The sequence below is a fragment of the Daucus carota genome, chromosome 5, assembly GCF_001625215.2.
Source record: "Daucus carota subsp. sativus chromosome 5, DH1 v3.0, whole genome shotgun sequence".
NCBI lineage: Eukaryota > Viridiplantae > Streptophyta > Magnoliopsida > Apiales > Apiaceae > Daucus > Daucus carota.
Window position 1 is genome coordinate 25,795,124 of NC_030385.2, and position 20,229 is coordinate 25,815,352.

The window sequence follows — 20,229 nt, forward strand, 5'->3', positions numbered from 1 at the left end:
CTTGAGATTATTATAACAGTTCGTTCTTCTTTTCGTAATGACACATTTCGGGAAAACGATTTTGCCATTTCAGCGGTGAAACATACTCGGACGTTAAAAGCACTTCACAAAATTATTTATTGGAAATTGTTAAAAAGTATTGGGATATAACAAACCAATATAATTAAAAATAAACCCGTCGTCAGCAATTGTGAAGTTGGTGAACCATTGAGTCTGATCGTATGCGTCTCTAACTTCATGAAGAGGGTGCACCAATTCGATTATGCCAATCACATCTGTAATGTGAAAATGTACAAAAACATTTATAAGTTTTTAACACTTTATCTAAATTTAAATTTTAAGTACAAAGTAAGATTTTTTGTATAACCTATTAGATGAGAATGTTTGTATCCGTATCTATAAATGTTGTTTAACCGGACAAAATCAAATATGTGTTGTGGTATTGTAAAACTTGGTACATCGGCCGGAATTATTATGCTTGAATTTGTAAGAGAAATATGCTTGTCATTTTCGAAACATTGGTTGGTGACTCCGTGCCTGTACTTTCTAACCACAAAATTCTGGAGTTCAATGGTTTTTCCTTCTACCAAGATTTCACATAGTCTTTTGAAGAAGGCAGAGTTCAGCCATGCATGCATCCGACCATTCTATTGGTAAAAATGAAATTAGCAAATGTTAATTCAACAATGGATAAAAGGTTTCTACGTCAACATTATAAAGCACACCGGAATATATTAAAGAATTTAGGAAGTAACATACAAATTCGTCCACCAAGATTAAGTTAATCCCCGCTACAGTCCCGTTTGGTAGACAGTGGTTCCAAATCCTGGACACCCTAACGCGGATCTTCCCACTGTTGTTCATATCTACTTCAAGATCTTTAAGGCGATGATATGGGTGATCCATAATCGGAACTCTGGAGCAAGTATAAAAATATTACACGAGCATAAGACCCGATTTATATTCTTGCTTATTGTTATTATTTATACAACACAGATGTATTTATCAATTTATAATTATTTTTATCATAGAAATGAAACAACAAATGTTAGCTAATGTATGCATATTGTAGAAGGTGTCTAGGGCACAGCTATCATTATTTGTATTATTGTAAAATTAATAAATACTGTATTGTACTTTCTTGGAGCCTGCTTTACCTATGTCTGCTCTCTGATTTCTAGGCTGCGCAAGGTGGGTAGGTTCACTGTTTGTCGGCACGTAATGATCAATGCGTCTGAGGCGAATCTGTAAATATATACCACTATCTGAAGTTGGACAGGCAGTTGTCTTGTCTAGAAAAATTTTGTGCAGGAATAGAAAATTAGGGCTTGACAAAAGGAGTCCAGTTTTGGTGCGATGAAATATGCTTCTGGAATGTGATATTGTGACAGATGAACGAATAGTTTGTAAAACTGAATAATATATTCGTGGAACCTAGCTCACTAAATTTTTATCCTGCCGAGTTTATTTTATTTAAAATAAATGATAATTGATGTGACACCGTTGGGATTGTTTGTTTCACAGTGAAATTTTCCCCCCAAAAAAAAGGCTATATGTAGCCGTACTGTATGCTTTCAATGGTTATGCAGGGTAGAATATTTTAGCTTTTGAATTATATGCTCTTTGTGGTGCTCTGAAAGTAGGAGATTATCCAGGATTAATCTCCATTTAGTCGTTGTTTTGGTTGGTCAGAATTTGATTAAGTGTTATTCGGTGAAAGGTTTGTTAATTATGGAAAAATGGAGACAATGGGATTAATTGGAAAAATCCATTCAAAATTGGTAGACTTAAATTATTTCTGAAAGTAAATTATTGATCATGATTAATATTCTCCCTAACTAAGTCTAATTCCCGTATTTTACCACACTATTGTTTTAGAATTATCATTTGTGGATAGCAGACCATTCCTTCTACATTCACTATTTCAGCTTTAACATATTGAGTTTAAATCTTAAACGACACATAATTGTTTTATCAATATTATTAAATGCTTGTAACACTATTTCCATAATATTTGGTAGTGGAACAGAATCAAACAGATGAAGAGGGATGACATTGAGAGGTAACACTGTTTGCTTAAAGGTGGTCGAAACACTTAAACTTATCGAAATAATGTCCAAGATGATTGCGTAGAGACCCCCTGATGTATCGTGAAATACAATTTTCACTTCTTCATCTGGTTAAAAATTTGGAAGGATACTGGAGTAGTCTGTGCAACAGTATTATCAATTGTAACGCAGTTGCTAAGTGTTAGCAAACAGTGTAACTGTTTGATTATCCAAAATTCGGTGAAGGTTTCGGTCCCCATGCTAGGGTTGCCAAGTTCTTTCCACGAATTACACCGTTTACAATATTTTGGCTATTGTTCCCCATGCGGAATAAATTAAAATCTTCGGCGCATGGAATAATGTTTTCGCCTATCCAGCGTTATAACATAAAATTGCATGCAAACTATATACCGGACCGTACAATTAAAAACAACATTTTGTTTGTGCGTAACAAATCATATAGGATACTATTACGCATATAATACGATTGAAACTTTCTACTTAATAGAGAGTAATAACAAAAGGGTTACATGGACCAAACTGGAAAATTGGTAATTTCTCATTTCACGCACATCTGATAAGAAAAGGATAGCCTTAACAATACAGCCAAGCTGCAAAACGAACTTTACTCAAAACAGTAATAACAGCATATTTGGATAGCAGTTCAGAGCATTCATTGAGGCTCCTATCTGCATGTCATAGCAATATTCTACTGGGTTGCACCTGCGTGAAGGACAAATATATTAATACTTGTATTTTTTATTAATAATAACGCAACTTTGACAAACGGTGAAATCTTGTTCCATACTCACCAACCCCTAAAGTTACTGCTTCAGGGTGCGATGAATTCATGAAAATCCTTGTTGCTTGCATATTCGCAACAATTGGTATTCCTGTTACCAAAGAGATGAGGCCTAGTCAGTTAAGGAGTACTCGAAACAATTTATTGCTACATCTAGGGTTACCACCTTGCCAGATAAGAGCTTTGCAACTTGATATAATCGCAATTAGTGGATGCTGAGATGTGAGAGCCATTGTCATATGCACCGAAAGAGCAAGTTCATTCCACATAATTGCTTTGATGGTGTTGTTGCTTAGAGGAAAAACAAATGAAACAGTATTAAATTATTTGATGGCAGTAGTCTTTACACCTTATCTAAGAGTTGTTCTTACTTGTTGTCCGCGAGAACGAATCGGACAAAGAATTGTTCTTCTCCAATAGTGTTGGAAAAATGTTGAATTGGTTCAACCTCCATAACAATGCCACATACGTCTATGAAAATTAAATGGTAAATCCAAACAAATTTTCTCCGAACAAATGCATTAAAAGCAGAGCATATATCATACATATGTCAAACCTGAAACCGGACGAACCTATAAGATAAGTGTCCTGCGTTGCATGATGTCCAACAGTGCTCAAAGGAACACAGTCGAAAACATGTCTGGGGATGAACTGATAAGGTCCATTGCATCGCGTTACTACTGTCGAGTTCGTCAGGAAAATACGCTTATCATCATGAAAACATTGATTCCTCTCGTGCGCTCTGTACCTCCTGACAATAAAGTTCTCAATGTCGAAGACATCTCCCTCGACCATTGTCGGTTCAAGCCTTAACATAATGCTTGAGTTCATCCATGCGTGAATACGCTTGTCCTGCGTTAACATAAAAGAGTAAGTTGATGACTATGCTGACCAACCAATTTCATTTGGTTAGATATAAAATTAAAGTGTGCTAAAAAGGCTTACGTATTCGTCAACAAATATCATGTTCACTCCGGCCGTATGACCGTTGAGACGTATGTGTCTCCACTTTCTGGAAACCCTAACCCTAACCTTCCAGTCCTGTCTTGCATTTGGCTCTAGTGTAAGTAAGCTATCCATCTTAGCGTTGTTGTGTTTTCTGATGAGATGTGTTATATGTGAAGTCGGTACTGGATTGTGTCCACCTATATGAAGATGTTCAAGGGCTGTTTGGTAATTACATTTTGTAGATTTCTGTGTGGTAAAACTCATAAATTGTCTTGGTATAAGATTTTGTGAATGGCAGCTTACCTCTTTGACACAAGTATCAGGCCGACCACACATAACTATAAGTTTGATTACTACTTCTGTTTGCTATTGTTCTTGACTTAGATTCAATCATAACTTCATCAATGAGGACACATATTGATTCACTTAATTTTCAACATAATGAAGCTAACATGAAAAGTTTATACTAACTATGTTCCAAGTAGTATATTGGATTATGTTTTACACTTTATTAGCCAAGAACTAAGGAAAAAAGCACTTTTAATAACATGCATTACAAATTAGCTTCTTCGTTCTAAAAAAAACAGAAAATTCACCACAACTACTTTAAGCTTTGTTGTCATCGACCCCAACTGATGCAAAATAACAGCGAAAAACATATAACAACAGCAAAACAGCAAAGCATTTCCAATTCCGAGCTTCTTTTTTGGCAGCATTCATCTCTTCTTTGTAAAACTCCTGATACTCCTCCTTAGCCTTAATCATCTCTGCAAAATGCTCATCATCCTTCAACTTGAAACGCCTTACCAAGCCGTTTATTATTTTCTTGCTGCGTGGGTCGAGCTCAGGCTCAGTCCACTTGAAAAAGTTGCATCTCCCATTAACACATGTTAAAAATCTTCTTCCCGGGTTGTATTCAGTCCATGATGTTTTCTCCACTGCCCAGCTTCCGCATAAACAGTGTTGATTCATCTTGCAATGTAATCGAACAATTGATTTAGAGATTTGGATATGTTATGGTGCTTTACGTTTTATACTTACAAAATGAAGCATGTGGATGTATATTAATGGCGAGAAAAAAACTTTGGAAGATCAGCGTTAGTTTTATACTACTGTATTTTCCTGAGGCCTAAATGCCCCTAAAGACATTTCTCGTAATCAAATTAAAAAATCTTGTACCAAAATACAACCAACAAATTTCACCGGTTAGGAAAACAGTTATCCAAAATAGTAATTCCTACATTCTTTAATATCTGTTTTTTGATTTTTTTAGCACACATTTTAAGGCTATATGACCAAATATTAAGATACGCTATTTTCAAGTATTTCGATTTGGGAATAAAAGTGTTGATAGAATATTTTTATTTAGAAAAAGAAGATTTCAAAAATAATATATTTAAATATAGAGTCAAAGCAATTGAACAGGCGTGCCAAAAAGTTAAAAATCAAATGTTTTAAGAACGGAGGGAGTATTCATTAATAAATATTGGAATTGGAATTATTTGGGATAACTTAAATTATATGGTCTACCATTATTGAAGAATCAGTTATTATTGATTTTGTAATAGACATTTAGCTAGATTTATATATAAAATAAAATAAATGCTTACAAACAATTTTATTCAAAATTCAATTAAATAAAACAGTTTACGTACTGGTACATAAAAATCAGACAGATTTTACCTACTCACGATTATAATGGTCGCAATAGAGCATTTATGGGAATATATACTATATTTGAAGTCTTTCATTTTAATGTACCGCATTAGTAGTTAAAAAATCAGCATTTTCAAATTTATTTTAATTTATTGTGTGCCATTATATCATGTTGAATTATTTAGTAAAATGTTTCCTTTGCATAGTTTATAATAAAATTAGAATCTACTTTATAATAAAGTTAGAATCTACTTTATAATTTATTCAGTTTTTTTTTTTTTTTGAATAAATAATTTATTCAGTTTTTAAAATTTTAACTATTGTAGGGTGAATGGAATTAGCCAAAAAATTAAAACGCATTATTACTGGGATAGTTATTGAAACTTGTTGTATCATACCTTTAGTAATAAAAGAGTGTAATATTTATGGAAGAAAGAAGCAAAATGAAACAATTTTTGACCATAACTATGTAATACAGGTTAAGCAAGAATTTTTAATTCATGTGTCTATGCCCGCAAAAAAATTAAAATATACTCAGGATTTAATTTTTTTATAATAATAATTACAGCAGTTGAAAACAATTGTCTGGAAGATAAAGATTCTATCCGGTGGAGGTGACACGACGGTTGGTTAATGTTCGACAACCGTTCCCAACTGCTTTTGCCATAACTGCAATTTGCTCTTTAAAAAGACAACACCACATACGAAGAATCCAATAATATTTTCCTATTATCATTGACATTCTCAACAATGGAGTCAAGAACTGCTAAAAGGAAGAGATGCAACGAAATGAAAGATAACGTCGTTGACGAAACTCATGCATTGGTGATGAATTCTGCAAAGTTGGTGAGCGACATTCAGAACACAAACGAAGAATTGGCAGAGTACTACAAAACTATGATTAAGAGGCACAATGAAGTCATTTGTCAGGCAATGGGGATAAATGAACAATATGGGTATGTCCTTTACAAATTGTGTAATTGAATGAGTACATATTTACAAATAACACTGTAACATTTACAAATTTTCGTTTAACAGGGCAGTTGTTGATCTACTGAAAGGGAATAAACGACCAAAGATGGGAGAGACCTCCGAAGTACGTGAAAACTTACCAAAAGCGTATGCTGCAGATGTTCGGAGATACTTGGATGACATCTACACATCCCTGCAAGGTCATTCAAAGGATTACAATGGGGCATGTGATCAGATGATTTTGGAGTTCGAGACATTTTCAGAGGGATGGATAAAAATGCTACGTGATCTGAAGGAACGGGGTGATGAAATGCAAAATCAAAAGGTGCAGTTACGTGTTCAGTTCCATGAGTTCAAGAATAATGTCAACCCATGACGCCTAATGGTCACACGGTAGAATTTGAACTTGAAATTCTTCCGAACTTCATTAGTTTAGGATCGTTTATCTACTTTAAGACAGTGCTGTACATAACAAAATAATCTGTCATTCCTTGTATCTGAAGGTTGTCATGGGTATTGTACATATACTTTCCCAGTATTGAATATAATGTAATTCTGCAATGATTGTCGAATGTAAATATATGCGTCTGTTAAAACGGTAGATTGTTGATAATATTGAGCAGGAATAAAATTATCCAGTAAATTATCCTATAAGATAATAAGGGCAGAGGTTTGGATAGCATAATATTTTACAATAAAAACTTCACATTTCGTGAAGCACATCCGCAAAAGTGTAAAATTCCTTCTTCTCTTTCATTCAGGATCGGTCTGAGTGTTCCACATGCCTAGTGGAATATCTTCGTTGTCTTCGTCTTCGTCGTTGGCAAGGTTAACCATGCGAACCTTCTTAACTAACTTCTTTTTTCCCTTTGGCTTGTTTGTCGAGCGCAAGGTGTCAGGAGTGTTTTTCCCGCGTTGTTTCGATGTCTGTGTCACCGTCCCCTTCGACAAAAAGAATAAACATTAATATGGTATAACAAATGTGACATGTTTGGAGGGCTTGGTTTTAGAATGTTACCTCAGACACAGAAGCTTGCTCTTTTATATAAGTATCGCCTCCAGAAGTAGGAGAAGGACATTCAAGCTTTGGGGAAATGGTCAGATCAGCAGCATGAAAAATATTAGTTTTCTTCTGGGATTGAGACCTTTTAAGGGAAAGAGTTATGATGCATGGTAACTTTTCTAGGGTAAGGAGCAGGGGTGGGAACTTGCCAGATGTACCTTCCTGTATTTTTATTGTCATTTCAAAATTCTCTTCCCCAGTAAAACATAAAGTACCCAGGATTAATGATTGTAATGTTAAATGTTGTAAACCTGGATCTGCATGCATTCGATTTCGAAAACTGAATGACCAATTACTCTGCGAACTTCTCTATCGTATAAGATGATTCCAATGGTGCCAGTATGATCCGAAGCTAGTGTGCAAACTCTGAATCTATTAAGGAAATGCTTAAGATATATACTAAAAAACATGGTTTAATGATATATAGATGTTTAATTAGAATAAATTTTAACATATCAAAAACCTTGTGTCGGGGTACGGCTCAATTTTCTGGCAATGATCACATTTGAACTTGCCATCTATTTTCTCAATCTCATTTGAACATCCACAGCAAATGTGATAAAACCATATCTCCTGGTTAGTAATTTTGTTGATAGTTACGGTGCAAACTACCTTCATCTGCAAAAATCAAGGTAGGGAGTCGTTTAATTTGTTTATAACTAAAAAATATGTTAAATTTAAAAAATTTATACCTCATCCATATCGGGGATTGTGTTCTTCACTTCTGCAACAGTCATCTTTGGGTCCGGTTCAAATCTATTCATCTCAACTTGGGTTGTGCGAAAGCCAGGTTGTTTGTAACTGTATATGCAATACATTAGTAAACAGGTGATAAACTTTGTTCAAAGTTAATTGGACATTGTTTAGTTATATAATTTGGTAAGTTTACCTTGCACGCAGCATGTTAACACTATGATGAGAGTAGTTGAAGAAATATCGGGTAGCTGGATAGTTGGAAAGACTCAATATCTCTGAAAAACATGGTGGTGCAGAGTATATGAGATTATAACAATATTATGAGTTGTAAAAAATTGTGCATGTGAGAGATAAATATACTTACTTTCCCACACGTTGGCTTTGCAGCTTGAAAGGATTAGAATAATTGGGTCTTCTTTGAACTGGGTGTAATCATCGTAAAATGTGTGCCCGAAACCATCCCAAAGTGTGACTTTAACGCAGTGACTACAAAATCAAGGATGAGTGAATATAGGAATGTTCTTTTGGAATCAGTTAATCGGTATATAAACGAATGAAAGTTATAGAAATAACCTTCCATCGGTAATATCAAACTTTACATACGACTGCTCTTCGTTGTTTTTGTTTACGAAATGTCTTGGAGGCTCCACATTTTGAACAACACCAACAACATCTAACAAAATAAAATATACATCAAATGTGGAATAACGATAACATATATATTCATTACGCAAGGGTTAGTAAAATTAAGGTATTATGTTATGAAGAGGAAATACCTATCAAGTATGTATTCTGGTTGGCTATGCCATTTAGCTCAGAAATATCGTAGAATCCAAATACATTGGCGGGGATTAGAGTATCATCATATGGATATTTAAATTCTTGGGTGTAGGATGAAAAGTAAATATGCGTCTCATCTTTGAAACACATGTGCTTCTCCTTCTCAGTGTAAGGTTTGACGTTGAAGTTCTGAATTATGTATACTTGTCCTTCCTCCAGCGAGCCATCAAATTTTTTTAGATAAGCTTCTCCAATAAAAGCATGTTTCCGGGTGTTCTGCATATATATAATAAGAGGTTGTGAATTGTTAAATCAAGTTTTTAAACAGTCACACATAGCTACATGTTTTGCAGTTTACCTGGTCATCCACGAGTATAATGTTACACCCTTTGATGTTACCAGTGTTCTTTTGGATGCTTTCCCATTTTCTTGAGATTCTTACTTTTACTCTCCAGTTGTACCTGCCTGGGTCAACCGCTGCTAGAGGATCAAATTTTTCAGAAGCCATTCTATGTAGTAGTAATTGCTGAATAGAGGAGAGGATGAAGTTTGTAAGAAAAGAGAAAGTTTTGTAATATGGGATTGCTGAGAAGTTGAAAAGTATTTGTAAAAGATATCATGGACTATGCTCATATCACTGTTTGCAAGCTGTGACAGGTTGTAGTCTTTTGATTGATGTTTGACATTTGCTCTCTTTCCAAATATTTGTACAGGTCTACGAACAGATAATTGAACATTGGCGAATATGAGATATTCTGCAATGGGGGGATTTCAAATTGGTAAAATATAGGAAAAAACAAAGCACTTGTTAACAACTAATAAAAGCTGATACGAAATTTAATTTAGTTTTACATCAGCATGATATGAGTAACGTAACCAATATGTTGAACAGGCTCAGTTTTTCCAGCCAAAGTATCTATATTGTTTTATGTAAATAAAATTGGAAATTTATGGGTAGAATTGTTTTGTCCCTTCCATATTAAGTTACCCAGATAAAGATAAAACAACTTTAAATTATTAGTATAGGGTGTTCTTTTATTCAAAATAAGACAAAATCGTAAACAATTTATTAGTTATAGATATGAGACAAAAACTCTTAATAAGATTAACGCTTGATTGAGTTCGTGAATGTGCTGAATATTACAATTATTATCAAAAATTGGGGAAGAAATAAATTTTACAACGTCCAAAAAGGTTATTTAGTCATCAGAGTCAGATATCTCAATGATCTTTCCGCTAGGTTCCGAGGATTTCTCGACCTGGAAAAAAAAATAATAGCATTGTTTGTTATTTTTAATTTAGCTATTAACAAAGTGAGGGGGGCATAAGGAATGGGAAAAACCTGGTCTAATAACAAAATTTGGGAAGCGTCAAATTTTAGCAAACCATTCTGAGTAGCCCAAGTTCCAATACTTACCTCCACAATCATTTCAGAATTGACGATATTCCTTATAAACAAAGGGACATCGTTATGAAAATTTTGTATCTGAAATGTAACAGTTTACCGTCATGAGCATGGCCATAGTATGTCATGTAGTAAGTATACTACATAAAGAAATTTGATCATACCTGTAGCATTTCAAATACGCTTTTTCCAACTATATTGTGGATTTCAGTATGACCAATACAAATGAATAATTCTCCACTTATGTCAAAGCAATGAGCTAATATGCGATACCTGTTCCAAATATATGACATATATTGTGAAAAAAATGGAGAGGAAAAATTAGCTCATTGGTAAGATGAAAATTGATCAATGAATCATACCTTTTATCTGGCATGATAATCTTTGATTTACAATGAAGGCAGTGGCTATTCCCTATGTTTTCTTCAACTTCGACGCCACATTCGGTACAAATGCATGCATACCATTTCTGGGATACATCTATGCTTTTGATTCTCAGTCGACAAATGACGGAGCTCTCCTAAATATATTACCGTTAGCCAGTTGATATGAAATGGCTTAATTCTAAAGAACATGGAGTATTACAGTCTAACCTGAAGTTGTTTTTCCTTAACATTATTGAGTTCAGCAATGTAACATATGGAGTATAACTTGTCCGATTTCGACTAACCAAGTGAGAACAATCTACATAATTCAGTTGAACCTTACTATCTACATTTTAATTTGTATTTGCATGTAATGGTAAATAAATCTGACAAATTGGACTTACTTGTTTGCAAGATGCTGCACTATTGAAATGTCACTGTTAATAGCAAACCTAGTAGCAGGATGGTTGGTGAATGTGTAAACACCTATATATCAAACAATGAGAAAGTAAAGGGAACAAAGAAAATTTCTTAACGTTAATTGAAAAATTAATTGATAATGTATGAAAGGTTTAAATGGAAAGGATAATGTAAACATTTCATCTGATTACCACACTCTATGAGAAGTTTGCAACTTTGAAGTATGATAACAGAGAACTGGTCGTTTAATTCAGACATAGTATCAAGAAATTGTTCACATATGTTATCCCTCAGAATCACCTGGAAAATTTGACTACAAAGATATGTGATCAACTGCACAGGGTTAAAGATACAATCATCACCTTAAATAGATATAGTTTTTAGAATTTTTGAAATTAGAACACACACATTCCATCAGTAATTCCGAATTCCACAGACTTTTCTTCGTGACCTTGTTCGTTAATGACAACGCAAGGAGGTTCTACAAAGCCAATAAGTCCGACTATATCTAATTATCAAAAAAAGGGCAACACTTTAGTCAGTTTATAATGTGACATAAGGAACAGGGGAGAGACAATGGTGATTTAAATTAACTGTACCGATAAGTATGTTGTTGTCCTGTTTGATATGACGAATGTGCTTAAATAACACAAAATCAAAAGCATATCTTGGAATTGCTCTATCATCAACATCGATTTTTTGGATTTCAGACTCTTCACGAAAGAGGATATAGTACGGATTTGTAGATGCTCGTTGAGTCATGTCTTGGGTGTAAACAGCTACTGTGAAATTGGATAACGAATACATCTCACCTTGGTGTAATAAGGGTTGGAATTTACGCACAAGCCTAGGGTTTATGTAAGCTTCAATTGAATTTTCCTGTTAAAATAGAACAACATAATCCATTATTTGATATAATTTGAATGATCCATATATATTGGAAAGTAAAGATCTAATGACGCGAGGCTTACTTTCTGGTCTAATAGTTTCATGTTCAACCCGAACTGCTCCGATGATTCCTCAGAATTGTCAAGCATCCAAAGAGATAGGATTCGAACATCAACTGCCGATCTGACGAAAGATGGTGTAAGTAAATTCAAAGATGGAACGTATGTTAACATGATTACAAACAATTGAGGTTGTAACAGGGTTTGAGACTGAATAATTAACTGATGAACAAAAAGAACCCTAATACTCTTTAGGAAGATAGAGTTTCTAGCGAGAGAAGCTCAATGCTGAATTAAAGGGTCGACTTTTTTATTTGCAATAATAGTAGCTTAACTAATTACTTCGACCTTTAGTTGTTTTTATTTACTAAGATTAAAATTTTTATTGTGTTAGGTCCTATAAACTCACTATATAAGTTGATATAGTGAACACAATCAATAACACAGTATGACAATATAAGAGATTGAAAGCAGTAAACTCTTATTCACAAAGCTTGAATGGTTACAAAAACTCTCTCAGTGATTTATATATTATCACTAAGAGCTGCTAGGGTTCTATAAAATATACTCGATAACTAAACTCATATAGAGTAACCCTAATCTGTGTTTATATAGACACAGTTACAAAATCAATCTCTGATTTGATATCCTATAAATCAGCTATGTATTCTATCAATCAAAGATTGCTACTGTTTTCTGTTTAGTTTCCATAGTCAGCAAATCACTCCTCCGCTTCTATCCTTCCTTGAAGTATATCCGCTTCTGAGCTCTTTCCACGTGTAAACTCTGACGAGTCTTGACTATGTAAACTCTGATCAGACTTTATCAAACTCTGGTCAGACTTTATTAAACTCTGATCAGCTTCCAGCTTAAACTCTGATCACTCCTGTTCTAAAACAAACTTTAAGAACATTAGTAATCATCAATTATATCTAACAATCTCCCCCAACTTGTGCATAAATATGTTATGTGCAAGTTAACAGATAATTGATGATGTCAAAACAAATAAGTCAAATGCAAGAGAGTTTAGCTACATAACAGAAAACTTTTAAACCTTACAGATAGTTTTACTCCTTAGCTTCATAGACACCATTGGCTGTCTTTAAGTACTCTCTGAGGAGTTCTCTTTCAGCTTCTGTAAGTGCTGTGATCATCTGTCTCTTGATCTCTCTTAGCTCTGGATCTGAAACTCCAGTTTGATAGATTACAGCTCTGAGATCATAGATCTTGTTTCTTCTCATGTCTTTATCCAGCCAGATATTGTAAGCTTTATCAGACTCTTCATTGAATGCAAGAATACTGATTCTAGCTATTGTTTCTATTTTTGCTGAATTCTTCTTCATCTCAACTAGCTGTCCTTGATGATTGAAGTACTTAGGAATAAAAGGTCTAGCATTCTTGTTTCCTGTAATACCCATCTTTCTTCTGATTTGATCTTTGAGCAGATTTGAGATGTGTTGACATGATTTGTTCTTCACTTGAAATATGTGTGAGACATATCTCAATTCCTCCCAGTGTTTAGCATAGAGATCAGCTTCAATAACCCTAAACACTGTTCCATCAGACATGAAATAGATAAGAATGTTATCACCTCTGTCATTCTTCACCAGTTGGACTGAATCAAGTTTGTCCATTCTTTCTTGCAATGCCCCAGTCTTGGGTGCACAGAGAGATGAGGGGTCTGTTGACATTGATCCTATACTCTGATCAAATTTTTCATATTTAGATCCTAATCCTCCTTTATCTCTTCCTGCTTTTCGATGAGAGATTGGTTGAATTGAGCCCTTGTCGAAATTTATCTCAGTCATCAGACTTGGCTTTGCAAATCCTGGCAATGGAGTTGTTGTTGGTTTGAACACATCTTGAGCCTTGTCAGAGGTTGTGTCTTTATTTGCTTCCTTATTAACTTGAGCTGTGTCAGAGGTTAATTTTTCTTCTTGTGAATCTGCAATATGAGCTATGTCAGAGATTGCAGCTTTTGATTTCTTTCCCTTTACAACTTGATCTTTGTCAGAGGTTGTAGACTTCTTCTGAGTCCAGCCTTTCTCAAGGTTATCATCTACTATGCTTTTGCCTTTGCTTGTATATTCATCTTCAGAGTATACCTTTTTGATTGGTAAACTCTGATCAGCAATAGTAGTTTCTTTGATCAGTATTCCTTTTTCCTTTGGTCTGGCAGTTGATTTTGCAGGTTTCTGGATTTTGCCTGAGGTTATAGCTTCAACATGTTCTTTCTTCAGTTCTGCTTCCTCTGCAGCAATCAACTCCAAATCCAATTTAGCTTCTGGATTCTCTTGTTCAAAAATCAGTCTAGCAAGTTCTTCATCAGTCATTGGTTTATCTGATCCAGCTACTGGTCTTTGCTTTGATCCAGATGTGACATTGTGTGTTGGAGCTGGAACAGACTTTGAGCTTTGCTTAGACTGTTTTAAACTGTCAGAGTTTGAAACTCTTCCACCAGTTGCAGCTTGAAATCTTTTGTTCTTTGTGAAGTCATCCACATCATCATCATCATCATTTTTCTTTCTCTTCAGAGTTTGAGAAGTAGACTTGCATTTGACATTAGCTACTCTCTCCCCCTTTTTGACATCATCCTCATCAGGAATCAGTACTGAAGTTATCAGAGAAAGTGAAGATCGGATGGCTTCAAGCTGTTTAGTCATTGTGGATTGAGTAGCCTCAACTGAAGTCATCCTCTGCTCCAGAGTTTGTTGAGCAGACACCAGCTTTTTCATATCTTCCTTCAGAGGTAGTAAGTTTCTCTTCTTGTCCATGTTCTGAGTTTCAGCCAAATTTGCTACCTCTGTTCTAAGACTATTTATAGACTTGGATGTCTGAGCATGAGCTGTATGAAATGTCTTCAGATAGAGAACTGTGGCTTTGAGGCTTGACATGACATCAGAGTTTGAAATTTTATTCTCTGCCATGGATAGAAATTCTTCAGCTTTTGCTGGCTCCAGAGAATGCTGGTGACTCAGCCAGAGTTTATCCCATACTTCATTTGGTGGATCAACCTGAAGATCCCTGGGAAGAGGCTCAGAGTTTGTCTTCAGAGTTTGCAGTCTGGCATTGTATTGACTGGTAGACTCCCATTTCTGTTGTTGAAGAGACAAGGGGACTTCATCCTCATTTTCATCATCTGAACTTTCATCATCCTCATCATCATCAGATGCAGGATCAACAGCATCTTTAACAGGTTCTGGAACAACATTCTCTTTATCTTTAGATTTTGATTTGCTGAGCTCCTCATCAGCTTTGGCAAGAGACTGCAATGTTTCCAATGCTACCTTGTCAGAGTCTGTAATCACAGCATCTGCCTTGTAATTTTCTGGAGCTGTATCATGAATGATGGCACCCTCAGGAAACTTCAATGGAGAGTGAGGAATTGGAGTGGAGGGTCCATGATCAGAGATTGGAGTTGTCCCAGCTTCAGTGGTAACTGGTTCCTCACACCTTATTTCTTCATCTACTTCAGATGATGTAGTAGATGGAGTTGCAGTAGAAAATGGAACAGCTTGAAGAGGATGCACCATCAGAGCTTGAGATAAATCAGGAATAGTAGTAGATGGTGCTTGCTCTTCCTCAACAGTGAAATCTGTTATCTCAGTGATGGGTACCTTTGCCCTCTTAGGCTTGTTTGCCCTTGCTTTAAATCTAACTGTTTTTGACTTAGGGCTAGCCTGAGTAGGTTCAGAGTTTGTTGCAGGAGAGGGTTCAAGATCATCATATTCATAAGCTGCAACAAGTCTCCTTCTTTTCTGCTTTGGTGGGGAAGCAGCTTCAGAGTTTAAAGTCTTAGAGACTGTCTCAGAGTTTACAGTAGGAACTGTATCAGAGTTTGTTGGCCTATCAGACTTTGTCTTCAGAACTTGTGTAGCAACAGAGGTTCTGGTCTTCACAGTAGAAGGGGCTGCATCAGACTTTGTAGCCTTTGATGTTTTTGGTGTTGATGATCTGGGTTGTCTGGTGGCTGTAGGAGAGACTGGATGTTGTGGTTGGTTTTGAGACTGTTGTTGTGGTGCTTGAGGCAGATTCAGCCTAGCTCTTAATGGAGCTGGAATTTGTAATGGCCTGAGAACTGGCCTCTTCTCATCTTTAGATATGAGATCTTTGAAAACCCTTTTATGAAGCTTAAAAGGTTTGATCTCATCTGCAGCATCAATAGCCACTTCTCCAACAGTGGCATTAAACAGCAATTGGCAAAAGCGTGAAAAATATATAATCTGACGATTTTCATGCATTCTTTCACCAATATTTCTAATAACTAATCTACCAAAATCAAAATTAGTAGAATAGATCAGAGAATACCCAATTTGAAGCATATCCATGGGTATGGCATCCCAGTTGGTACTTTTCTTCTGGAAGGCCCTGGTAATGCAGTCGAAGAAAAAGCTCCACTCCTTCCTGAGTCCTGGACGCTTTAATTGACCCAATTTATCAAGAGATTCGTAGTAGCCCAAATCAGTCATCATGGTTCTGAGGTTGGCATCTCCATTTGTAATGTAAGCAGCATCCTCTGGTAGGTTGAATGCTGCTCGGACGGTGGCTGGAGTGACAGCATATTCCGCTCCGTCATACTCAAATACAATGGATGGTGATCCAGCTGCACCACCATTGTCTTAATGCCCTGTTTGCCAGAAGGTTATTATCTGACTCCCAGATAATCTGGCCGGTGCAGTAAGAGCTCGAGCCAAGGCACTTTGTGCCAGAAACTCCTGGATTACATGATAATCCCTTGGAACATCAGTGGTGTCAAGAATGGCTGCGTGGTTGTTTGGTACAAACTCCACACCTGCATAGGTAAACGCTGAAGTGGCCATTAGAGCAGTAAAGGAAAGAAGGTGTTTGAGAAAGTGTGTAAGAGAATATTTGAATTGTAGAGAGAAAAGCTTAAGAGTTTGTTGAGAGAGTGTGTGTAAAGATGAAGTGTATAAGTGAATAATAAGCAATAAAATCTGATGTGATAAACTCTTCAGATTTTGTTTAGCTGTTCACGCTTGGGCTTTTGGTCAGCTATACACCTGTCAGATTTTAACTGGTAGGTGAGTGTTAGTGGCATGGAGAAAAGAGAATAGTAATCATGAGCGCAGTAAAACTTGTGCAGTTATAAATGCTGATTACACGTTCTCCTATTAAAATGTTTTACATGTAAACCCACTAACAATACAGCCGTTTGGTACAATCTCTTCACATTCTCTGAATTTTTAAACTCCTGAAATGTACAAGATTTTAAAAATCAAGATCAAATCCCTCGAATTTTAAACTCTGAGATTTAAAACAAAGAAAATAAATTTCTAAGTACCTCAGAATAAGACATGATGTTTAGAAAATTCATCAAAAAAATCAGATTTTGTCATAAAATCCATAGCTCAATAATGTGCTGGTGAAATAATGTGTATGTGGACATATTAAATCAGAGACTAAAGAATTTCACAATTTCGTAATTATAAGGTAGACAAAAATAATTTATTTAAACTCTCAAGACATAGACAAGGGACATACTCTGATGAAGAAATGTTTAAAGAAAACTAACCCCTTTTTTTTTTTTTCAGGACGCTTTTCAGTGTAAGTGAATCACGACCTTTAAATATAATTTTGCAACAGTATTTCTCCAGTAATCAGAGATTGTGACTGGTCACCATAGATTATAAAATCTTAGCAATTACTTAATACCAGCAAATGTTTGGGTCTTCCCAGTCACTGTCATATAGACATCTAAGATCTCAAAGGAGTACCATGCTTATTTTCAGGGGTGTGTATAGCATCAGAGTTTATAATCACTGTCTAATTTACTGAGAGAAAATGCAAATTAATCAGTCTCACTTATAATTAAGATATGTGAAGTAATAGAGTCTCAATGATATCAACATGCATATAGTGTAAAATAGTAGCACAAAATTGAGATCAAGATTAAAGAACTTAACTGAGATTCATGATTACTAATTCAGATCATGCTTCATAGAATCTTCACAGGTTATTTGTCTCAAAGAAATAAAATGAGATCATTTAGCAAGATTCAGAGTTTGCAAACATCAGAGAATGTCGTCAGAGAATGACAATCAGAGTATAACAAACAGAGTATATTATCAGAGAATGTCATCAGAGTTTAACAATCAGAGTATATCATGGCAAATTTGTGAGCAATACATATGGTAATTTGACAATTTAAACTTGAAGGATCTGACCATTATGTTTACTCAGTTCCTGATATCATTCCTAGCTCATTCACCAGCCTAGTAAAGGTTGCTTCACTTAGTGGTTTGGTGAATATGTCTGCTAGCTGCTGATCAGTGGGAACAAAGTGAAGTTCAATGGTTCCTTCCAGCACATGCTCCCTTATAAAATGATATCTGATACTGATGTGCTTTGTCAGAGAATGTTGAACTGGGTTTCCTGTCATAGCAATAGCACTTTGGTTATCACAATAAATAGGAATTTTAGAAAAGGATAACCCATAGTCCAACAATTGATTCTTCATCCAAAGAATTTGAGCACAGCAGATGCCTGCAGCTATATACTCTGACTCTGCTGTTGATGTTGATATTGACTTTTGCTTCTTGCTGTACCAAGAAACAAGTCTTCCACCCAGAAATTGACAGCTCCCACTTGTGCTTTTCCTGTCAATTTTGCAACCTGCAAAATCTGCATCAGAGTATCCAATTAGACTAAAATCTGATTCTCTAGGATACCATAATCCCAATGATGTGGTTCCCTTGAGAGATCTGAATATCCTCTTTACTGCAATCAGATGAGGCTCTCTTGGATCTGCCTGAAATCTTGCACATAGACATGTGGCATACATTATGTCTGGTCTACTTGCAGTCAGATAAAGCAAAGATCCAATCATTCCTCTATAGTTTGTGATATCCACTGATGCACCAGTATCTTTGTCTAGCTTGGTTGCTGTTGCCATAGGAGTAGTTGCAGCTGAACTGTCTTGCATACCAAATTTCTTCAAGAGATTTCTGGTATACTTGGCTTGATTTATAAAAATCCCATCTTCAGTCTGTTTAACTTGTAAACCCAGAAAATAACTGAGTTCCCCCATCATGCTCATTTGGTACCTAGACTGCATGAGCTTGGCAAATCTTTGACAAAGTTTAGCATTAGTGGAACCAAAAATGATATCATCAACATAGATTTGAACTAAAAGCAGATCATTACCATGATTCAAATAAAACAAGGTTTTGTCTATGGTACCTCTAGTGAATCCACTTTCAAGAAGAAATTGAGCCAGAGTTTCATACCATGCCCTTGGAGCCTGCTTTAGTCCATAAAGTGCTTTGTCCAATCTATAAACATAGTCTGGATGCTTTGGATCCACAAAGCCTGGAGGTTGTTCAACATATACCTCCCCATCCAGTTTTCCATTAAGAAAAGCACTTTTGACATCCATCTGAAATACCTTGAATTTCTTGTGTGCAGCATAGGCCAGAAAGATTCTAATTGCCTTTAATCTTGCAACTGGAGCAAATGTCTCATCATAATCAATACCTTCCTGTTGTGAATACCCTTTTGCCACAAGTCTTGCTTTATTCCTTGTAATGACACCTTCACTATCAGTTTTGTTTCTGAAAACCCATTTTGTACCAACTATGGATCTATCTTTAGGTCTTGGTACTAGGGTCCAGACTTTATTTCTCTCAAACTCATTTAGCTCTTCTTGCATTGCTTGATTCCAGTCAGCATCTTGAAGAGCTTCCTCCACCTTTTTAGGTTCTGTTTGTGAAGGAAAACAATGATGTAAACACTAATTTGCTGTGGCTGTCCTTGTTTGCACACCTGCTTCTGGATTTCCAATTATCAAATCAGGTGTATGTGATTTTGTCCACTTCCTAGCATGTGGAAGTTGGCTACTTTCATCATTGGATCCTCCCCCTTGATCCATGCTCTCTTGATTCTGTTGATCTTCCTCTGTAGCTTCCCCTGAATTTGTGCTATCAGAGTTTGAATCAGTATTCTCTGATGAGTTTGAGTCAGCATTCTCTGATGAATTTGAGTCTTGGGTAGAGTCTGAAACATTCTGATGCTCCCCCTCAACATATGCTTCATCTTCATGAACTTGTAAATTTTCACCAGAGTTTGCTGTATTTTGCTCACAGTCAGAGTTTGACTGTTCATCAGAGT

At 35.7% G+C, this 20,229-nt stretch overlaps 2 protein-coding genes across 2 annotated transcripts; both read right to left on the minus strand.

The window, feature by feature from the left end:
- Positions 1–4,404: 4,404 nt before the first annotated feature.
- On the minus strand, positions 4,405–4,770 carry LOC108221480 (uncharacterized). Its single transcript, XM_017395354.1, has one exon. The coding sequence runs from the start codon at positions 4,768–4,770 to the stop codon at positions 4,405–4,407; it is 366 nt and encodes a 121-aa protein (XP_017250843.1).
- Positions 4,771–7,179: 2,409 nt separating this feature from the next.
- Positions 7,180–9,473, minus strand: LOC135152828 (replication protein A 70 kDa DNA-binding subunit A-like). Its single transcript, XM_064093943.1, has 10 exons — positions 9,324–9,473; positions 8,962–9,241; positions 8,759–8,858; positions 8,550–8,671; positions 8,379–8,460; positions 8,182–8,290; positions 7,953–8,107; positions 7,741–7,861; positions 7,445–7,651; positions 7,180–7,368 (listed from the first exon to the last, which is right to left on the minus strand). The coding sequence occupies exons 1-10, from the start codon at positions 9,471–9,473 to the stop codon at positions 7,180–7,182; spliced, it is 1,515 nt and encodes a 504-aa protein (XP_063950013.1).
- Positions 9,474–20,229: the final 10,756 nt, after the last annotated feature.